Genomic DNA, 21,828 nt, shown 5'->3' with positions numbered 1-21,828 from the left:
GCGCTCTAAAGTTATATACCAATCAATACCCAAGGACTGTAAGAAATAAGTACCAGCAAAAACACAGCTAACTGCAAGCCATTTAAACTATTCAGCATAAATGGAAGAATAAACTGTGAAGAATAAAAACCTTCTAATTTGTACATGCTTGGAAAAGGACTGTGGGAAATTTAGAAGAGCTAACAAAACAGCAATGGGTATACTCTGCAAGTGAAATATGCTGGCCTCTTGCTGGGGGTTACCTCAGCTTCAATTCTGGAAGGGACTTACACTGATGTTTAAGCTGTAAACAGTCCTACTGAGAGATACTGTCTAACATTTTTTTGTTGGACCAGACCCTTACTATTGCAATGGACTTATGAAAAGGAAGCTTCAGTATCACGAGAGAAGATTCACAATCCCAAAATAAGTCCATTTAAAACTTTTTAAAGGCAATTCTTATTTAAGCCAATATTACAGAAATTAACTAAGAGCTGGGTTAAAATGAAACAGACTACCAAAATATGCAGATTGTCTGCTTTAATCTGATTCGTAAACCTATCAAGATGAGAGATACAAATCACTTTCTTTGGAAGGGGAAATGGTAAAAACAAGTTATACTATGTATTTCCCTTTTAAAAAAAAAGATGTTTCAAAAAAGGATTTAAAATGGATTTTTTAGATAAATACATTAAATTGTCTTACCTCAAAATAATCACTAATCTTATGTCCCCTAGGAGTGCCTTTACCTGAAAGAAATATAAAGTTTGATCATTTATGAACAAAAACTTCTGATGTCATTTTGAGAAACCTACTCATGTAAAAGCAACAAGCATATTTAGGTATTCGTTACATTTGTCCAACTTCACATCACCTACAAAAAGCTTCTGAACAGCAACAGTCTGTCCCAAAGTAAATTTTTTTAAATGTTGAAACTTGGAATTTGCCAATTTTAGAACTCCGAGTTAGTCAAATTGCCAACTGGCAAAATTGTCAACTGCAATCAGACTATGTTCATGACTGCAAATTTCAAAGGAAACTCCTGTGGTCATGGTAAGCAGCAGGAGGGATCTCTCAAATTTCCCTTGAGATAAGCCTATAATCCACCTCTGCTTCCAGGTAGCTCCTTGTGCTCATAATGGTAAGTATATTAAAAAATTCCCACCACCCAACCTATGAGAGTTCAAGAGATAATGGTGTTTAAATATATATTTGTTAAATCACAACACCCAGTACTACAGGTAGAGTTCTATAGAGAAACTCCTTATTTTGTTGTAGGAACAGCTTTGTATTGCTAAAAATAACTTTCTCCTATTCTCCAAATGTTCATTCACTAAGAAGGATCTGAGGACTTGGACTGGAACCTGTGTTTTTTTCTTAGTTCTTGAAGACAACATTTGCTGTTTAATACTTGTGAGTACAGCCTGTTCTCTAGCTAGTTGTTAAATTAGGTTGCCACCATTACAAGGAACAAAATCTATGGAAGAGTTTCAAAGTGCAAGAAAATGCAAGGGACCAAGATTTCAAAATGCAGACAGTATCCCTGTGACTAAATGCAGGATATCCACATAACTCCTCAGAGCCACGTCCAGTCTCTTTACAATTCAGCTTTGTATTTTCCCTCAAGAATCTGAAAGAATTTAAAAGTAAAAATAAATGCCACTTTTAAACTATTTTAGGAGTGAATGTTTTTCTTATTTTTCTTACAATGGGGATAACAAGGCTCCCAAAGGAAAGATACATGATCACAGAGTAGTATGAACAGTAAGTTCATAACAAGCTACATGACACACCCTTGAGGTGAACCATTAGTCTCTTTGGACACTGTGACTGTGTTAAGCATATAGCAATTACCAACTGTTCAGAAATCCTGAAAAGGAGTCAGGAGAATGGGTTACCTTGACTGGTCTCATACGGTTCTGCTTTCCTTTTCCTGTTCCGCTGGTCATTCTGTTTTTTCTCAGGAGTCTATTAAACAATACTTCAAAATTAACATTTTTGCAGTTATTCCAGAATTTAAAACAGAACAATCAAAATACAAAATAAATAGACTGCAATTCACTAATGGGCATTCCAAGTCCCAAATCCATTTGTTTCTCCTTTTAGTACTTAAAGAAACAATAGCTCTTAAAGAGATATTATGTTCCAGTGTTGTCCACTCATTTCTGTAGTCACTTTTCCTCCTCTACTGTGTGCTTCTCACTCATTATGTCTAGTAGAGAGCAAGTGTAAAATTCTACTTAAGCTGAACACTAGTGTTAGACCAGCACAAACTGGTTGTTAGGGTGGCTACATAAAAGGCCAGCTACTTTTCAATGTGGTAGGTGCTAACTACACTTTAGTAGTTAAGTGAGAGTCTAACCCTGCTTGAGTCCGTCACAAAATCATCAGGCTAGGAGAGGTCATCATCTGGTCCAACTGCCCGCTCAAGGCAAATCATCCACATCTAAACCACCCTGGACAAGTTTTATCTAGCCCAGGGGATGGCAACCTTTCCTAAGCTGCACATCAGAACAGCTTGGCCCCAGTCTAGCACAGGCCAAGTGGCTTTGGCAGCCTGTCAGTGGCAGGGAGGCTTTCTCTGAACACCTGTTGGAGTAAAAAAGCTGGGAACTAGGCCTGTGCTGCTGCTTCTCCCAGTCCCTTGCTCCTTGGTTGTGATGCAATCGTAGCTTCCACCTAGAAGGAAGCTGTGCCAAGACTGATCAGTTGAAAGTTGCTTCCACCCTGCTGCGGTTTCTCCCCGCTCCGTGTCCTATCCAGTCCAGCACAGCACAGCTCTGCTCATACTGCAGCTTTGGGGAGCAGGGTCAGGGGCTGAGAGAAGTGGCAGCAGTGGTGCATGCACAGCTTCCAGCTCCCTGGCCCCAGAGCAGCTTTGCTCTCAAGCAGGCACAAGCAAAACCCTTCAGCTCCACAAGCTAGATCCAGTGGCTTCATGTGCCATATGTTGCCAACCCCTGCCCATTAAAATGTCTCAAGAAACCGTTAAGGCAAGAGACAGGTGGGTCGTCCTGCTCAGTACTTTTCTGCAGTTCAGGCTTAAGGAGTCCCATGGCATGCTACAAAAGTATTTGCATTAATGGATTTTAAGGGTCTTAACCAGGGTGGTATAAAATAACACTTAGGCACTTAAGTCCACTTAAATACCTAATGGGTAGGTGCATCTGGCACCTGAGGGTTCTGCATTGAGACCCAGTCTGTTTAGGATCCAGTAGTAGGGTTTCAGAAGTATAAGTGAGTTAGGACCACACACTGAATTGCTTTTTCAAAGGGACATATCTGTTAAGCAGGGTGGATAAAAATCAACCATCTTAAAAAAATTGTTGGATTTTTTAAAACTTTTTTTGTTAAAATACTTACAAAAAAATAAACATATAAAAGTAGTTTTAATTTAAGATACGTTAAAGCTCAAAAATATCATCATAGAATAGGGACTATAACTGCTAATTATATGCTATTTGAGACAATATATTCATGCAACCTTTTTAGAAAAAAGTTTTATAAATAGGTCACAACAGGCCATGGGACTATATTATGGGCCCAATATTATGGGGTTCCCAGAGGTTCCTCTATAGATTAGTAAAGATTGAAGAAAACCACTCTACCCAATGGGACTCAGGGCTCAGTCTAAAAGATCTCTGTGATGCTTAGTTTCAGTTCTCAAACTGTGGATTTGTCTCTCCAGTGATAACATCCTTGGTTAAAAGCAGTATATGGAGATGAGAGAACAGACCTGATTCCCTACCCATCAGCCCTATCATTTCTCTGCAAGTTTGTGTACACAGAGTCAAACCCTTACCTTTCACTAAAAGTGCAGTTTTAAGGAATTAAATGAATAAAGGATATCAAACAACAAGAATGCACTTTTTGTAGAAAACAATGAATAAACCAGGGCTTCCTAAACAGTGATTTAAATTTATTTGATTTAAATTAAATCCACCGTGCTCTTAAGTCACTTAAATACTTCTGAAAAATCACAGCCCAACTGATTGCAACTCATTCAATACCTGAATACCAGTACTCTTATCAACTGGAATACACACAATGGCCACTTATTATAGACTGCTGGACAGAGGAAAGAGCAACTAAAGCACTTAAAGCATCTTAAACTCCCTGAGGCTTGAAAACGCAGTAATGCACTGTTACAGTATCAAGAAAACTGTCAATATTTTAGTTTCAGATGATTCTTATATTAACAAGATTAAGTTTCAAGTGCTTCCGCTCCTATTTGTTCAGTTGTGTAACTAGCAGGGCACCTACCCACTACTGGAACAGCTACAGGCAAGGAGTGTATCCACCGGATCACCTAGAGCCCTTTAAGTCACTCTTCAGAAGGAGACAAAACATCCAGCAAAACAAAATGTTGAACACTTGTTCTTAATCTTCCAATAATCAAAAGCTAGACCTGTGTTCTGGTGAATAAAGGTGGCAGGGGAACCCCGATTTTCCACAATAACCCCACCCCACCTCCCGAAATCAAATGCCAAAATATATAGGTATTCAGAATGTATTTTATTATAATGGACCGAGGCACTGGTAGGCTCCCAATTTGTTTTAAAATTGTAAATATATCATAGATTTCATAGAAATTTGGGCTGGAAGGGACCCCAGAGGATCACTGAGTCCAGCCCCCTGCCCCAGGGGCAGGAAGTCAGCAGGGATCATAGGATCCCAGCAAGATAAGCATCCAAATGTGTCTTGAAAGCATTCAAAGTGGGTGCTTGAACCACCGCCGGTGGCAGTCAATTCCAAACCTTGGGGGCTCGGACAGTAAAGAAGTTCTTCCTTATGTCCAACCTGAATCGGTCGCAGAGGAGTTTGTGACCGTTCGATTTTGTCATCCCTTGGGGCGCTCTGGTGAACAGATGTAACCCCCCTTATGTACTTATAGGCAGGCACCAGGTCCCCCCTGAGCCTGTGCTTTTCCAGGCCAAAGAGTCCCACGGCTCTCAGCTTCTCATCATAAGGTCTGTTTTCCTGACCTCTGATCAAGCGCATGGCTCTTCTCTGTGCTCTCTCAAGCTTCTCCACATCCTTTTTGAATTGTGGATCCCAAAACTGGACGCAGTATTCCAGCTGCAGCCTCACCAAGGCCGAGTATAACAGGATAATGATGTTCCCGGATTTGCTTGAGAAGCATCTATGGATGCAGGCCAGCGTTTTGCTCACTTTACTAGCCACAGCATCATATTAGATACTTATGTTCATCTTGTAGTCAATCATGATCCCCAAGTCCCTTTCATCTGTAATGCTAACCAGCGTAGCACTAATGAGCCTATAAGCATGGCTCAGGTTTTTCCTCCCAAGGTGGAGAACCTTGCATTTTTTGGTGCTGAACACCATCAGGTTCTCATCCGCCCATTTCATAAGCCTGTCAAGATCTGCCTGGATCACCCTCCTGTCCTCAGGTGTGGATGCTTTACCCCAAAGTTTGGTGTCGTCGGCAAACTTGGCCAGTCTGCTTCTGACACCAATGTCCACATCACTGATGAAGATATTAATCAGTATAGGCCCTAGGACAGAGCCTTGAGGGACCCCACTGGTTACATGCATCATGACGATTGACTTCTGTCAACCACCACCGTCTGGGTCCTACCGCGGAGCCAATTCCACAGCCAGTGGATCGTGGTGGACCCAAGGCCATAGTTGGCCAGTTTTGCTAAGAGGTGATCATGGGCTACCAGATCAAAGGCTTTTTTAAAGTCAAGATATACAACATCAATCTCTTCCCCCTTGTCCAGGTGATAGGTCACCTGGTTGTAAAAGTAAATAAGATTGGTCAAGCAAGACCTACCCACAACAAACCCATACTGGGTCTCTCTCAGGATATTGCCATCAGCTAGTCTGTTAAGGATGGCCTCTTTGATAATCTTTTCCAAGACCTTCCCCAGGATAGAGGTCAGGCTGATGGACCTGTAGTTTGCTGGATCTACTTTCCTCCCTTTCTTGAAGATAGGCATGACATTGGCCTTCTTCCAGGCTTTGGGCACTTCACCAGAGCACCAGTTCTCAAAGATCCCTGCCACGGGCTGAGCTATGATGCTTGCCAGCTCCTTGAGTACCCTTGGGTGTAAACCGTCAGGGCCGGCTGACTTGAAGGTATCCAGCCTGTCAAAATGTTCCTTCATGAGGTCAGCTTCAATGCAGGGCAAGGAATCTCCCTCACCTGGGCCTCCCTGACCCACAGTGAGCAGGGGCATCCCATGCGACTGGTGAAAAACTGCTGCAAAGTACCCATTTAGCAAGTTTGCTTTTTTCAAGGGCATCGGTTGTCAGTTGTACCATCTGGTTTAGCAGGGGTCCAATGTTGCTTTTGCTTTTCCTCTGGCTCCCCACATATCTAAAAAAGGACTTTTTATTGTCCTTGATATTTGTAACTAGCTGGAGTTCCATCACAGCCTTGACTTTCCTGGTTTGTTCTCTGCAGGTCTGGACCAGAGCAGAGTATTCCTCCTTGGTGGTGGTTCCAGTCCTGCATCCTTTGTAGGTCTTCCTTTTAAGGTGCAGGAGGTCCGTCAGTTCCTTGGAGAGCCAAGGGGGCTCTTGTGCCCTTTTGCTGTCTTTCCTCCAAGACGGGATAGACTCTGCTTGTGCATCCAGGATTGCTCCCTTTTGAGAAGCAACCACTTGTCCTGAACTCCCCTCCCTTTTGGGTTGTGGCCCTTTAGGGCCTCACTGACAAGCCTCCTTAGCTTGTCAAAGTCAGCTTTCCTGAAGTTGAGGACTTCTGTATTACTGACTGACTTGCCAGCTTTACAGCAGATGGTGAAGGTGATCAGCTTGTGGTCACTGTCACCCAGCTTCCCTTCGATCATTAGGTCACTGATTAGGTCATCCCTGGTTGCCAGTACAAGGTCAAGCAGCGCTTTACCTCTTGTCAGCCTGTAGACTTCCTGTGTCAGGTAGAGGTCATCCATGCACAAGAGAAAGCTTTGCGACCGCTCGGATTTGGCTGAGCGCTCCTCCCACGAGATATCTGGATAGTTACGTCTCCCATGACAACCATACACTGGGAGCGCGCAGCCTCAGCCGATTCCCTGGCAAACTCCTGGTCAAGGTCTTGACCCTGGGTAGGGGGTCTGTAGTAGACACCCACCATAGTATCCCCTGTGTCGTGTTCCCCATGGATTTTAACCCAGAGGGTCTCAAGTCGTCCACCATGGGTGCTATCATTAGAACACTATGTTAAATTGATTCTCTCTCTCTGGATACATACGTAGGTATGTACATGAGACAGAGAGAGAGAGAGAGAGAGAATTAGTGGTGTTTCATTTTAATATGGAGAAACGTGGATTGGGGGGGTTAAAATCAGAATTTGGGATTGTTTTGCTGATTTTAAATATCGGAGAATTTGTGATTTTTAAACAAAGAAAACCAGGATCTCTGTAAAACATTACTAACTTGGGACATTAAATTATAACTTTACAATCCATCTTTATTACTTCAGCAGTCATTTCCAGGCAATTAATAATGGACGAGGCATCGTCTTCCACACTATGTCATCTATATGTTTAACTACAAATGGTTAAAAACTTAACATGGCAGTTTATGCAGACTCTCAGCTTGTAAATATTCCTGAAGTGTCAGGTACAAATAAGAAGGACAGTAATTTGACAACTCCACAAAGGCTGCTTTTCTTTTGATTTGGCCAAAAGTGCAACTGAAATAGCAACGGAGCATCAGAACAGTAACTGAAAGCTTAGTTCCAGAAGTCAGTGCTTTAGAATTACACTTGAAGGGTAAGACACACAGATGTGGGATTTCACCTGGGACAAGTCTTTTATCCTGGGATCCTACAGTTGTAGGAGCTTTAGGTACTTGTGAAATATCTTAGTAAATATTTTTTCCTGGATAAGGAAGGTTAATTTGAATTAATTGCCTTTCATTCCAGGGAATTAAATTCTACTGGACTTGAATTCAGACTAAACTCTTAAGAAATTTATTCTATGCACTTCTTCAAACAGGAGTACTTTATTGCTAGGTCTTACAATTTTAGGGGACATTTTGTTAGCCCAATTATGTTTATCCTGTAAATGGGGACTATCAAGTATTGCAACTGCTTACCTCCAATTCTTTATCACTCAGAGAACCCACGCTGCACAAGCTCTGGTTGGAAGACTCATTATTTAATGGACCCTAGTGAAAAAAAATAAAAGCATCTTAAAAAACACAATTTTCATACAAGGCAAGAGAGCTGTATGACCTGGTTTACTGATCCACACCTCTGAATGAGTGTCAGTGACTTCTGTATCATCTGGTATCATGCCCTATCTAATAGGGAAGAGCTAGCAATGGACTAAACAAGTGGTTCTCAGATTTTTTGGAGTCTGTGTACCCCTCTGATTCCAAAGTAACATTTTGTCCGTACAATCGCACTGTGACCTCTTAAACAACCTGAATAACTTCGTGGAGTTATTCTTCATTCCTCCCCAGGTCTTTCATCCATTTATATTTCCCCTTTCCTTCCCTTCCCCATAGTTACCTTTCATGTGCACCTTAAATGTTAATCATAGGCCCCAGTGCAAAAGACCACAATAATTACCTTGAGGAAGAAAAAATTGGTTAAGTACAGTGCAAGACTCAGGTCTTCAAGAAAGTACTTGCTTGACTAGAGAGCTAAGAGTTTAGAAGTATATTCCATCTGACCAGTTGACTATTGCTGCTAGCATGCATCAACAACATCAGCTGAGATTGTTTTAATGCATAAAATGTGCTAAGAAAATACACAGAAAATGCTATGGGCAACAGTTTTACCACTAAGGGCTTTCTTACATGTTACACTGTGAGCTACACAAATGTTGACCAGTACTAGTGCTAGCTCAATTTTGGAGCAGTCACATGTTCAGGTCTGCAGGGGCCTGGAAGACTGAAAAGGTAAAAGTCGTCTCCTACCCCCCCCAACCTATGCCAGTTCCCACCCACCCCTAGGGCATTACTTGCCTGTAGCTGCCTGAGCTGTCTGTCCCAGTGGAGCAGGCAGGGATGGGGAAAGGCAGGGAGCAGGGAGGGCAGCGAGTAGGAATTTGGCCTGCTGTGGGACAAGGGGGCACTGCACCCAATCCAGGCCAGCAGGGAAGGGGATGGGAGGGGTGTTTACTCTAGGTGTAGCCTAGAGCAGTTGCACCTTAGTGTAACATCAGCAGGGTACCGTGGATCAGAGATGACCCTGCCCTGGAGTGGTGTCACTTTGAGCCACACGATGAGTGCTTAAAACCAGTTGAAGGTGTTAATGTGAAGACAATCCAGGGTTTAAGAGCTCCAGGAGCTGCCCAAAATTACTGTACAACAAGGCCCTAATAACACAAGACAGGAAATTTCTATGGCTTATCCATTTGTTCTCCTGTGATTAACTCCAAGTTAGAGAAGTTTGCTCCCATCCTACCGAAGTGACAGAATGCAGATTTTGGGACAGATTTTATACTTGTATTTTCATGCCTTCAGATTTTATGAATATTTCTGTAATGTCCTTGAAATAGAAATCTGCATCTTTAAAGGCCCAAATTTCTTTATAAATCTCTCTCTAAGTCTGCATTAAATTCCATCTCAAAGGACATGCATGAACCACATAACCTCACCATTATAGCTTGGTGCTCTTGCACAAAAATGTATCTTTTAACTAAGCAAATTTCAAGAAATTTCACAGTTTGAGAAAAGGTATAAAAATATAATTAATAATCAGTGGTTCAGTCTTCACTGCAAGAATAGTAGGAGAAAACTGTCTCTGGTAAACTGTGAGCATCTTTTCCTTTTTACATGCATGTCTTCTCCCTCTCTACAAGTCTTTACTAGAATCACTTGCGAGACATTCTTTTTTCTCCCTGGAAAAGGAGGTCATCAAGTGGGGCCACAACAATTTTTAGGTCCAAGACGAAGATTTTAATCAGCAAATAGAAAAATGAATGCTAAGTATATTTTTCCAATAAGAACAGTGTGAAAGCATCAGTGAAGATTTCAAACAGCCATGAAATACTGTTAAAATTTTCAACAAGAAAGCAGCTTGCGTTGAAAGCAGAAACCTATTACTTTGACCTACAACTAGAGGTGCACCAATACATTGGTCCATATCGTATCGGCACCAATAAAAGGAAAATTGACATTATCAGCAATTGGCTTTTTTTGACTGATGTGGCCAATAATGTCACCAATAAATGTTGCGCAATAAATCTGCACAGTCGCAGCATTCATGCAGTCAGGAGTATCACTGCCCACACCCCATGTGAAGCATGGGGGGCATGTATCCCCCCCAGATTTGTGCAAGGGATGAGGGTGGGCTGCCCACTGTGTGCTTGCGGGGCTGCGCTGGGCTCATCAGGGTGGGGGGGAGCCTGGGCCAGGGCTATGCTTGGGGCAGGTGGCAGTGCTGGGAGAAGGGGCTATAGCAAATTTTGGGGTGGTTGTAGCCCCCCCCTTGATTCCCCCTTCCCATCAGTGCCGCCACCCACCCAGAGTGCAGCCCTGGCCCAGGCCAGCCACCCCACTGGGAAGAGCCCAATGCAGCACCTGGCCCCCAAAGGCAGCCCACCCTTGCCCCGTGCACAGATCTGGGGGGCACATGCCCCCCCATACCTCCCCTGGAGTGCATGCAGCGATGGGAGTTGCACTCCACTCCCCCAGACGAGCCACCCACGGCTCCATCCCACACCCTGCCCCCACCCCAGCTGTGCAGTGCCTGCCCCTGCCCTAGCCCCAGCTCTACTCCCTTCCTCACCATGGGGGCCTAGATCTGCCATCTCCACCCCCAACAGACTTACCAGCTGGATGCTGCTCTCCAAGCTTCCAGGCTGCATATCGGCTATTGGATCAGTATCAGCCAATATGGCTGGTCAATAATCAGCCATTAGTATCAACCCAAAAAATCTTTATCAGTGCACCCCTACCTACAACTTTTATCTGCTCTATTTGTGTAGGTTCTTAATATGCCAATGTTTTTATTGCGCTCAGTTACTTCTCAATATACTGGTGAAATGGTCATCTCTACTTCTAAATAACATTTTGATTATACCAAGGCTATTATGTTTAAATGAAGTTAAGACTGACACAAACCAACTAAAAATCAAAAAGTTCAAAGTAAAGATACACATACGGTGACTAACTTCAGTTGTTGCAATATTACAATTTTATCATAAGTACACATTTGTTTCCCTTATAAGAACTGGAATGGTCATAATTTTGCAATGCAAGAAGAGAGAAGTTACATTAAATACGTAGTTTAAGCTAATCTAAGATTCTCATCTAAAAGAAGTCTGTGACATTTGAAGAAAGTTATTCCAGACAACATGCAAAATTTCTTCCTTTTCTTTTGTTTCAATGTGCACACAGAGAGAAAGAGAAAGTGTTAACTACAGCAAATCTAATTCCTACCTGTAAACACATGACAGCTTCAAAAGTGTGACTTAAGTTTGTTTAAAATAGGATGTTTGACAGAATCCTGTACTCCAATTAGCAGCCACGTGCTTTTTTGTTGCTTGGCCAACAGGGCTTAACACAGGGGTGGGCAATTATTTGGGCCCTAGTGCCATATAAGGAGTTCTGATGAGCTGTTGCAGGCCGGGTCATGCCCCCGCTTCCCCCGCAATAAAACTCTCTTGAGGCTTTGGGTTGGTGAGTAGCAGTGTACCAGGAGCTAGACAGGTGTGATCCACTCTCTGCACACCTTTCCCCACGGGCGCAGTGGGCGGGGCATGGGGGGGGATGTGCATGTGTGAGTGGGGCTCCCTGGGAGCCAGCCAGGGGTGAGGGGGAGGAGGCGACGGGGGTGGTACATGCAGCAGAGCTTGCCTAGTTGGTGGCTGCCTCTGCAGTGCTCCATGTGAGGCTCAGCCTGGTCCCGGGCTGCTTGTGCCATGCTCCCACCCACACCTGCTGGCTCTGGCCTCAGCCCCAGCCCAGGGTTCCAGCCAGTGCGCAGTTTCTGGTGGGGTTGTTTGCAGTGGGGTTGCAGCCAACCAAGCTCACCTTGTCACTGGGAGGCAAGGGGAACAGAGCAGCACCCAGCTGGCTGCAGCCACACCAGAAGCTTCATGCTGCTTGGGGCCACCAGGGCTGTTACGCTTCCCTTGCCTCTAGCTGGGGCTGCAGCTCCAGCTCCTACCCCTGCCACGCTGCTCTAGGTGGGCAGCTGGGAAGCATCAGCCAGGCAGCTCCTGCCCAGTGCACTAGCTCCCAGCCACCTTCCACCAGCTCCACCCACCCAGCATGATGAGCATCCCCTGCAGGTGGATGGAGCCGATAGAAGGTGGCTGCGAGCTGGAGCCAGAGTTCCATGCGCTGGGCAGGAGCTACTCAGCTGAAGCTTCCACCCCGCCCACCTACCCAGAGTGGCATGGCGCAGTGCACCAGGGACAGGAGCAGGAGTCGCAGCTGGAGGCAAGGGGAGTTGAAAAGTCCTGCCAGCCCCAGCCCTAGCCAGTGCGCAGCTTCTGGTATGGGTATTCTTGGTGCAGCTGGAGCTGGCTGAGTGTACTCTGCTCCCCTTGCCTCCAGCAGCCACTCCTCCTCCCACTCCTGCTCCCTGCTGCGCCATTCCGGGTGGGTGCGGGAGAGGGAGGGGAAAACTTTAGCCCACTTGCTCCTGCTGGAGGCGAAGGAAGCAGAACATCTGGCCGGTTGCAGCTGCACTGGGAACAACGCTGCCAGAAGCTGCATGCTGACTAGGGTCAGGGACGGCAGGAGTGCAGCATGGGCTGCCCCAGTAGGAGCAGGTGATGCTCAGTCCCATGTGGAGCACCACAGGGGCAGCTGCAGGCTGGATCCACCCAGTTGGCAGGCTGGATCCAGCCCGTGGGCCATATTTTGCCTACCCTTGGCTTAACAGCACAGAAGTGCCAATATTAACCTTAACTACAGCCACATGAAGATAGCGCATATAAAAACTTAGAAGATCTTATGGCAAGTGGCAACATAAGGTTAAATCGACCCATGTAAAAAGCTTGTCCACAAACTCTACAAGTGTTGCTTTCTAAAACGTTTCATTTCTTTCCAAGAATCTGAACCCTAGCAGCATATTCAAGACCTTCTGTGCAAGTGTTAAAGCTTTATGAGGTACAGAAGTGTCACAGCAAATTAGGGTCCTTCTGTCTCAGACAGCTATGTTAGGAGCCTCTAACATTATAAAGATTAAAGTGAAAGTTATTTCCACACATTCTGAAATCTTACAGTCTCCATTTCATACATGATAGCAAGAGTCAGAAACAACTGCCCAACAGGTCACATTTGAGCTTTTTCAGGGAGGATTATGGTTAAAAGGACATTTGAGTTGTTTTCATCCCACTAACCTGCATTCTGAACTAGAGCAACCTAGAGGAACTGTTGCTGCCTATTCCCTTATACACTTCAGGAGTGGGCTGAAATTACCTAGCTGGATCCAAGGCAGACTGACCCTTTCGCTTTCTTCCCACTGCCCAGCCACTACACACGTAAACACCTCCACTGCTGAAATCCTGCTGGAGCCCCAGTGTCACAGACCAGAAAGTTTGGCTCTGTGGACTAGATATAGCCTGTAGGCCATAAACTGTCAACCTCTAATGTAAGGTAGCCAGTCTACAGCCAGAAATGTCTATGACTGACAGCAACATGAAGTTATCCTTACTGATGTAAAAACCAAGCAGATCTTTTTTTGTTGTTGTTAAAATATTAAGCTTCCAGTTGCTCACCCCAGAAACACAACCTGGAACCTGAAGGTCGCATATGTTCTTCTATCCTTGACATCACCATAACCTATAATAAGTAACCTTAATCTAAAAATTAGCAGCCATGGAGTGCAAGCTGGATGCAAGTCTGGTTTGCCTATGAACAAATTAGTCAACTCAACACTGACCACAGATTCTGGAAAATGTGAGTTCCCATTTAAATTCTTTATGAGTTTTCTCCTAAAAGACAAAGAAGATATGCTTATACAACCAGCAGCAGTAAAACAAGGAACGGGGAGAGTTGACTACTTTTCAATTCGACATTGTAGCCACAATCTGAATAAAGTGCTCCAGCTCAAATGAATAGCGGAACAGCATCTGAAGGGTAGACATGGAAGTTAAACTATATCACTGTGTCCATGCTGAACATGAAAAAGATTAATCAAATACTGTTTACAAAGACATTTCAGTAGGATCTCATTTCTCCTCCTCCATCTCCATCCCAAGATAAAAGGTGATACACAGAACTAAGTATGTTGCAAAATGTTGGCCATGTTTTATAAAGCAAGAAGCTGAGGTGTCACCCATATAATTTTATTTTAATATTTTGTAAGTTTTTTTCATAAGCTGCCCTGAGTCTTTTTGGAAAGGGAAGCAAATAAATGAAATATACAGCATATTAGCAGATGACACATAAGTGAAACATAGGTTTTGACTCCCACTGTTAACAGTGAGACCACACTGATCACTCCAACACTGAAATAACGGAGGCCTGAGTGCCCAGAGAGCCCAAGGAATATGATGCAGTCCTCACCTATGTAGCTCTTCTCACAATGCTATTTGAGAAGGAAAGGCACAAAGTGGTAGTTTTCCTCAAGTCCGCTAGCACAGACATTTTAGCTATGTAAGAACAGAATAATACAAGTGCTATCCCAGGGTAATAATGTTTTGGGTTTTTTTAGGTTTTTTCCCCCCTTCAACCTGTTTGTCTCATGCCACTGAACAAGGAACTGTGATGGAGGCAAGCCACCATTATAGGCTAGTTAAGTAAGGAGTTTCAGTAGTGTTTACCCAGTGGCAAGGCATGCACTGCTTACATGGCAAGTAATTTCCTTCTGATATAAGACAGGGTGTTTCCCAATCTGTGATTCACCTGCCTGAGTGCTGCTGTACCTAGGCCCACATTTGATGTTCCTGTGCATACTACAGTGTCCATGCAGCAATTCAGTTGGAGTTACTTGCAAGGCTCTTCAAGGATTTCAAAAGCCTGATCTCATTTCTCCACATGGAGAAAGAAAATAACAGACAAAAATGTATTCTGTAGGACAGCCCTCAACTAAAACACCTTGACTGAATGTGGGCCCAGTTAATAGTATCTTGCCTGACTCCTACTTAAGTCAGACTACTCCCCAGCATGGCCTACCTTTATCATCTCAGCCATCACAGTTTGTCAGAGAACTACCATCAAGCCTGCTTGCAACAGTCTGGCAATATGTAGCCCTTCCACAACTTGGTTTAGATGCTACTCTTCAACCAAGATCAGAGAAGTAGCCTCAAACTACTGACCCTGTTTGTCACCTGCTTGGAAGTGGTGGGTATGTTCAAAGGTGACATCCTAGCACAGCCTCATTGAGCAAAACACATGGCCCATTGTTCTGAATGCAAGGGACAACAGGCAACATGTTTTCTGCCTTCAGAGATGTGACCCCAGACATCTCTGGGGCACGTCTCTGTAAGCAGGGAAAGCCAGGCAGAAACTCTGAGAGTTTGAGGGGCTGGTCCTCTGTCGAAATTCCTGGGGTGTGCAATATCAGGTCCCTCAAGCCCTGGGAATGCCTGGCCAGAGCAGCTTGAGAGTGCAGGCAGCTCCAGGTTGCTAGTGTTCTCCTGGCATAACACAAATAGACATCTGCTGCAATAAAGTGGCACAAATTATAACTACCTTGTGCCACAGACACACATTAGGACATTTGTGGCATGACAAAGGGCCTGGATGTCTATTTGCTTTTGCTTTGTGCCACCATGAAAACTTCATTATGCAACAAAAAGAAAAAAAGTTAACATCTGTTTCCAGCTTAAGGTAGATTTCACAATAGCATCCTCTGCCATAACCCTTCTACCAGTTCACCTGTGGAAATGTAGCTTATTAGCTCAAACAGTAGGATCTTTCTTGGGTGAACTGAACTTTTGTATAATTCCACATCTGCTTTTCAACAGAGAAAGCAAGGAGCTTCATAATTAGATCATATAGGGTTTAAATACAAAAAGTCAATTCCTCTTAGTGTCGCTATAAATTAAAAGTTTACTTTCATAGAAGTTGACACCAACACAATAAAAAGTGGAAGGAGGTTGGTTGTAATCCACATGCAATGACTGTGTAAACAAGCACTAATGAAATAGTTCAAATATTTTACCCTACACTTTATGCTTCACCTCAAGATACAAATATAATTCTAATAGCCAACAGATTGGCAATGGCTTTAGACCTGCCAAGTACCACAAACTGCAACTTCTATCAACAAGTCAGAGTGCTTTGCAAGCCCAATTAATATGTTGCTCCCAGCAAGTAAAGTAGTATTCTTATTTCAGAGATGGAGAAACTGAGGGGGAGAGAGAGAGAGAGAGAGAGAGAGAGAGATCAAGTGACTTACTCTAAAACCCATACTAAATTAGCAGCAGAACTGGAAATGGAACCCAGATCTTTCCTCCATTTCTCTGCTTTGGTAATAAGACACTGCTTTCTCTTATTACATTATTCACTTCAAACACATTCAGGCAACTATCAAAACTTTGGGATCACGAGAAAAAATTATACCACACACTTTATTAGTTCACAAATGCACTTCAATACCTCAAGCTTCTCAGCAACTCCTCGGAAAGCCTGCGTTCCATGTTAAAAGATAACATTTTGGGGTAGCCCTATTTCACTCAAAGGAAAATGCAGTCACTCAAATTTCAGTCCTGAACTTGGTTAGCATTGTAGCTACAAAGTTACTAACAAAGACTGATAGTTGTCAAATTAATTCGATGATAAAGGATACTCAACTCTGAATAAATATGGCAGCTACGAGATAAAAATCTCTACTTAAATACTGTTCTGTTTTAATGGTAGCAATATACCTTATTATGGTGCAACACAGAAACATGGTGTGCAGGCACTACTTGTTTCCATTTCCCTCTCTGCTGTATTCTACAGACTAATTCAAAGACACTGGTACTAGATATGAAAGACGAACACTTCTCAAATCCTAGCATGTTCACTTGCACTTTCTGATAGCATCAGTCTTCTCTGTTTGGCTTTCCAGAAGTGTCATACATATTTACATCGTGAATTATTTGTATTCTAACAGTGATTTGGATCTGCACAATTACAAGAAAACAACTGGGACACAATTTAGCTGGAGGATTCTGATTTCTAATACTAAGCCAGTAGAAGATTGGTATGTTGCAGAGATGATGATGACATACTCTGATGAAGCCTACGGGTGGGCATGCAAAAGTGCACGCATACAAGCCCCACTTCTTATCTGATGCAAGTTTATGCAAGTGATACAAATACTTCAGAATTACCCCACCTCACATCTCCGCTAGACAGAGGGAAGGGAGGCAGAAGACAGAAGGTGAGACAACAGTTATTTAAAAGAACAAACTACAGCTTGCCTTCCATACCTACTGACTCAAGGGAGGAACCAGAGATGTCTAGTTAGAAGTATACCTCACAACTGAATTTTGCTTAGGTTTTATTTCATAAGTAAACAGGTATGGGAGCTAAATAAGCACAAGGGGCTGATGTCAGGTATGCATATAGCAAGACCTTCTTGAATCAGTACAGTACAGTAAAGGAATACACTTAATTGAATGGCAATACAAGGCATCCAAAGGTCATCAGTTTAAAAAAAACCAACAATTAGCTACATGGGTGTTTCTGCCTTGAAATATTGCCTACTTGCAACTTTGATTTTGGTTATTAATTTCATGCTTCCAAAGACTATAATCCCTAATCACTGAGGCTGACAATTCAGCATAGGCCCACAATACAGTTTTCAGGTGCACAAGACTGAAAGTGACCTCCTGGCTCATCAAATCCATTGCTCCACTATCACAGATGACCAAGTCAAATAATCTTATTTATAAACTGATTAAGTTCCAGCTCAAAACTAATAGGTGTTTTCACCCCCTCTCCCCCAACTATTCCTACCAGAAGGCTATTACACACAACCTCAGGGATGCAATGGTTAGAAATGTCCTTTAATTTCTAACGTATATTTGCATGCGTCTCCATTCGTTCTTAGCAACAATTGCAAAGCTGGGGAAATAACAAAGACTATATATACTATCATTCACTATATATACTATAATTCACAGGAAGAAGATAAACTGGCATTTGTATATTTTACGCTGACTTGATTTGTGCTATAAGAAACCAAGACAATTAACTGCAACAAGCTATATGCCAAATCAATATAAGGCAGGAAGCACAGTTACAGCTGCCTGGCCTATTTATCCAATAGGAAAGCATCTGAGATGTCATTTCTTCCTCTATGCAACAAACAGCAACAGAATACCTTCCATCCCAAGAGGCCAGTGCCAGACCCACTAGATGGCACTAACTCATTTGAAGTAGATTTCCTTGCACATCCAACTGGAGAGAGCTAAAATCTTCCTTCAATCTCATAAGAAGCTGTATCATGGGTTTCCAAACATGTTCTCTTTACAACAGTAACCTTGGCATGCCAGTGCTGAGTGTTGTGAAGAAAGACTTTGGGTCAATGCTAGGTATGGAAAGTTTGGCATTAATATTACACCACAGAATTGTTGTAGTACAGTAGAATCTTTCTATTCTGTACCAGTTACTGGGAGATGATTACTCTATTAACTTGCAATGCAAGAGTACGAAGACTACGTTTATTTGGAAAATTTTAATAGACTTACAACACAATAATTTACATTAAATAATGAATATGCTACAATATATTCTGTAAAGAGGCCTGGTAATGTGTAGCACACCCACTGAGAAATGAAGTGAACCCAATATGCTTTTTAGGTAAAGAAAAAAAGAAGTTAGCAGTTCAACGATATTAGAATTAGTAAGACAGCTTTCCATATTAACCGAAACAGTGAAAAGGCATATTCCTAACCCTCCTCCCCCCTTCCAGCAATTGTTCAACTTGCTGCAGGTTTGCATTTAAAGTTTCCTACATCTGCTTAAAAAGGGTTATTTGTTTTGTTTTGTTTTTTAAGGAAGCATTTTCCTCCCAAGTTAAAAGTACTTTAGGCATTAAGAATACACTGTGTAAGAAAAAAAATCCCTTCACACTTTTGCCCTCTAGGAACTTTGGGAAAGTTGCACTGCTTTATCCCTCACTGGGAGAATTAAGCTGTCCACACTGGGCACAGGGGACGAGAGCAAAGAGAAAGATGTAGGAGAACTGTACCCAGCTACAGATGTATAAAAATGCTTTATACCAGAAGAGCTAGGTCTCACAAGAAAGGGAATAACTATTCTGGTATAAAAGGGGAAGTATAGCAGTGCAAATGTGTCCACATTTATAAAGATACAACTGCCCTTTATTAAATACATAAGAATTTTTACCTTTAACTATTGTAGTGTGGAGCAAAAAACGAGTAAAATCATATCTAACTGAAATGACCATCAACAAACTTTTCAAACTAGTGAAAAGCCTTGAATTTGCAATTTTATTTACCAAATCCATTTCAGAGCTTACTTACTGCAACTCCTACACAAAGTACAATTCAGAAAATAGACAAACTTGGAAGTAACTGTTCCAAATTTTGATGTATTCACTTGGTACTTTTTTTTTTTTTTTTTAAAGGAGGAAGATACTATCTCTTCCCAATACAATTCTAACCTGGGCCTAAAATTTAAACCAAGTATTTGTATTATTTATTTATTATATTAGGAGTCCACTGCAACATTAGCTTCATTCTGCTGTCATCTCAAAAAACAGAATTATTGGAGGCAAGGGGCCCTATTAATGAACCTACCGCACTACCACCTTCTGAGACCAACAGCTTGCCCTGAAATTTTCAACAGAAGGGTCATAATTATGCAATTTATTACCGAATGGTTTAGTCAATAGAGGCAACTCTTGATCAGGTACAAAGTTTTATACAAGAACAAACCTAGGATTTCACTATCGAGTTGTGGATCGCAGAATCAGGCAAGCTTACCTCTGAATAAATAGAAGTTTTAATGAATTTAACTGAGCTCACACAATTGCAGCAAGCTGCTCACAAAGTTCGAAACAGACAAGTTCCCAGTGGTCTTAAAAACCCAGTTACATGCTGGATTACACGTGGGTTTAAAAGTGTGTCTACCTAAAATACTCAAATTATGTCCCCAAACTTGAGAAAGGAAAAAGATTAATTGGATTCTCATTTCCAGAATAAGCTGTTGTGTTGAACTTTTTATTTTAACTATAAAATGCCAATAAGATGGTAACAGTCCTTTAAAAAAGGAACCTCTTAATTACAAACCTAGGTTTCTTACCATGAAGCCTCTATGTGTAGAAGCAAACATTTCTCACTTTTTCTGTTTCTATGCATCCTGTTACACATACTTTAAGAAATGTAAGTGGACAAAGCTCAGCTATCAATAAGAATCTTTCTGCTATTGAATCCACGCAACTAAAAAAATACGTAGTGTGAAAAATGAACCAAACTTTGTGCCTGCTGCTGTGGGTATCTGTACTCACCTTGGCAACACCTACTCCAGTGAACCTGGCCTCTAACAGTTCCTGCCGTCGTGGGTCCAGGCTATGCAACTCTTCCATCATTTCTGCTGCTAAAAGGGAGAGAGAGATGCACTGTAAGATTATGAAATGCAGGTGTGAGGAAAAGAACGTATGTTCCGATGAAGCTGAAGGGTAATAGTTGTATGACAATTCAGTACAACATAACTTGAAGTAAGATGATTTGCCCCAGATGGTTGTTTTATTTATTTGTTTGTTTGTTTAACTGGTCGTTCTGGAGCTTCATTTTTAACAGCATCAATAGTTATTTCAAGATCTCTTAATCCGAGTTACAAAGTGTTTCTGTATTTTCCTACTGGATGCTTTATTAGAAAGAGGGCTTGGGGCTTTGACATTTCCATCTCTTCTGTACAGTGTAAAAAGCCTTTTCACACCCCAGTTCTCTATATCTGACCACTTCCTGAAGCACTAGATTTCCCCAAACAACGCATTCTTGTGGCAAGAACCTAGAACACACATCCTGAGTTCTTCCAAGCAGGAAAGCGATGGGGAGGAAGGCACTGACACACATTTAAACTTCTCCTTTTAGCCTGCAACATACCAAACACCCAGACACTTTTAGCTACGTCAGAGGAATTTGCCTACTGGAAGTACCTGGGTACCTCCAGGTGATCACTGACACTGGTGTCATTATACAAAGCATTTAAGAAAACATTCCTCCGTAGCTTGGGCTAATTTCCAAAATGGACAGATTCAGTATTAAAGTGAAACGAGGGAGAAATGTCAAAGTTCTTTAGAACTGTGAATCACATCTTCCCAACTGCCCTCGGAGCAAGCCCGTCATTTCCAGAAACGTCTTTTCCAGTTTCATTTCCAGGGCTGCGAACGAGAAAGAGATAAATACACAGGTTTGCTATACCATGAGCATACCCGAGAAGGAAAGTTCCTGAAGGGCAGCAGGTGCCCTCTGGAACAGGCACTGTGCAACTGCTCCTTTTCTGCTTGCTGTCCATTTTGTCCCCACAATCCCTTGTTTCCTCCAAACGCTGCAGACTGAAGTGACAACAAGGTCCTGGGCGAATCCAACTGGGGCCCTTTACGAGAACACGCCCAGCCATGAAAAACACCACAACCCCAAGCTCAATAAGCTGCTAAGTTTGATGAATAGAGGAACCTATTTATAAGCACCTGTTTAATAAAGCTTTCAAACGGTACCTTTCTATCAGCAAGCCAGGCAGACCCCGGGGGAGGGGGGGCAGAAGTGCCCCCTGCCCCACCCCACATTTTTGATCAAGCCTCCTGCTATAGCGATGCACAGAAATCCTGGGTGATCCCCCAGCAAGAGCGGGGACTAGAGAGGCCGCCCGGGACCACCTGCAAGACGAGCCGGGGCGGGAGGCATCCCCAGCCCTGCGCTCCCCGACCCGACCGGCCGGGCCGCGGGGCTCGGCGAGGCCTGTGCGCTGGAGGCAGCGCCAGCTCGCAACACCTCGCAGGAACGGCCG

The 21,828-nt window shown here is 43.0% G+C and overlaps 1 protein-coding gene across 1 annotated transcript in view; it reads right to left on the bottom strand.

Moving 5' to 3' along the window:
* TLK2 (tousled like kinase 2) overlaps positions 1 to 21,597 on the bottom strand; it is a 63,750-nt gene extending 42,153 nt beyond the window's left edge. Inside the window, exons 1-5 of the mRNA XM_006017824.3 lie at positions 21,539 to 21,597; positions 20,327 to 20,415; positions 8,047 to 8,118; positions 1,878 to 1,947; positions 685 to 728 (exon numbers count right to left, since the gene is read on the bottom strand). Of these exons, the coding sequence (XP_006017886.1) occupies positions 685 to 728; positions 1,878 to 1,947; positions 8,047 to 8,118; positions 20,327 to 20,407 (267 nt within the window). The 5' untranslated portion in view covers positions 20,408 to 20,415; positions 21,539 to 21,597. The remainder of the gene's footprint in view (positions 1 to 684; positions 729 to 1,877; positions 1,948 to 8,046; positions 8,119 to 20,326; positions 20,416 to 21,538) is intronic.
* Positions 21,598 to 21,828: the final 231 nt, after the last annotated feature.

The sequence above is a fragment of the Alligator sinensis genome, unplaced genomic scaffold (assembly GCF_000455745.1).
Source record: "Alligator sinensis unplaced genomic scaffold, ASM45574v1 scaffold444_1, whole genome shotgun sequence".
Taxonomy (NCBI): Eukaryota; Metazoa; Chordata; order Crocodylia; family Alligatoridae; genus Alligator; species Alligator sinensis.
The sequence above is the reverse complement of the archived record's forward strand: the minus strand, read 5'-3'. Positions and strand labels throughout refer to the sequence as shown.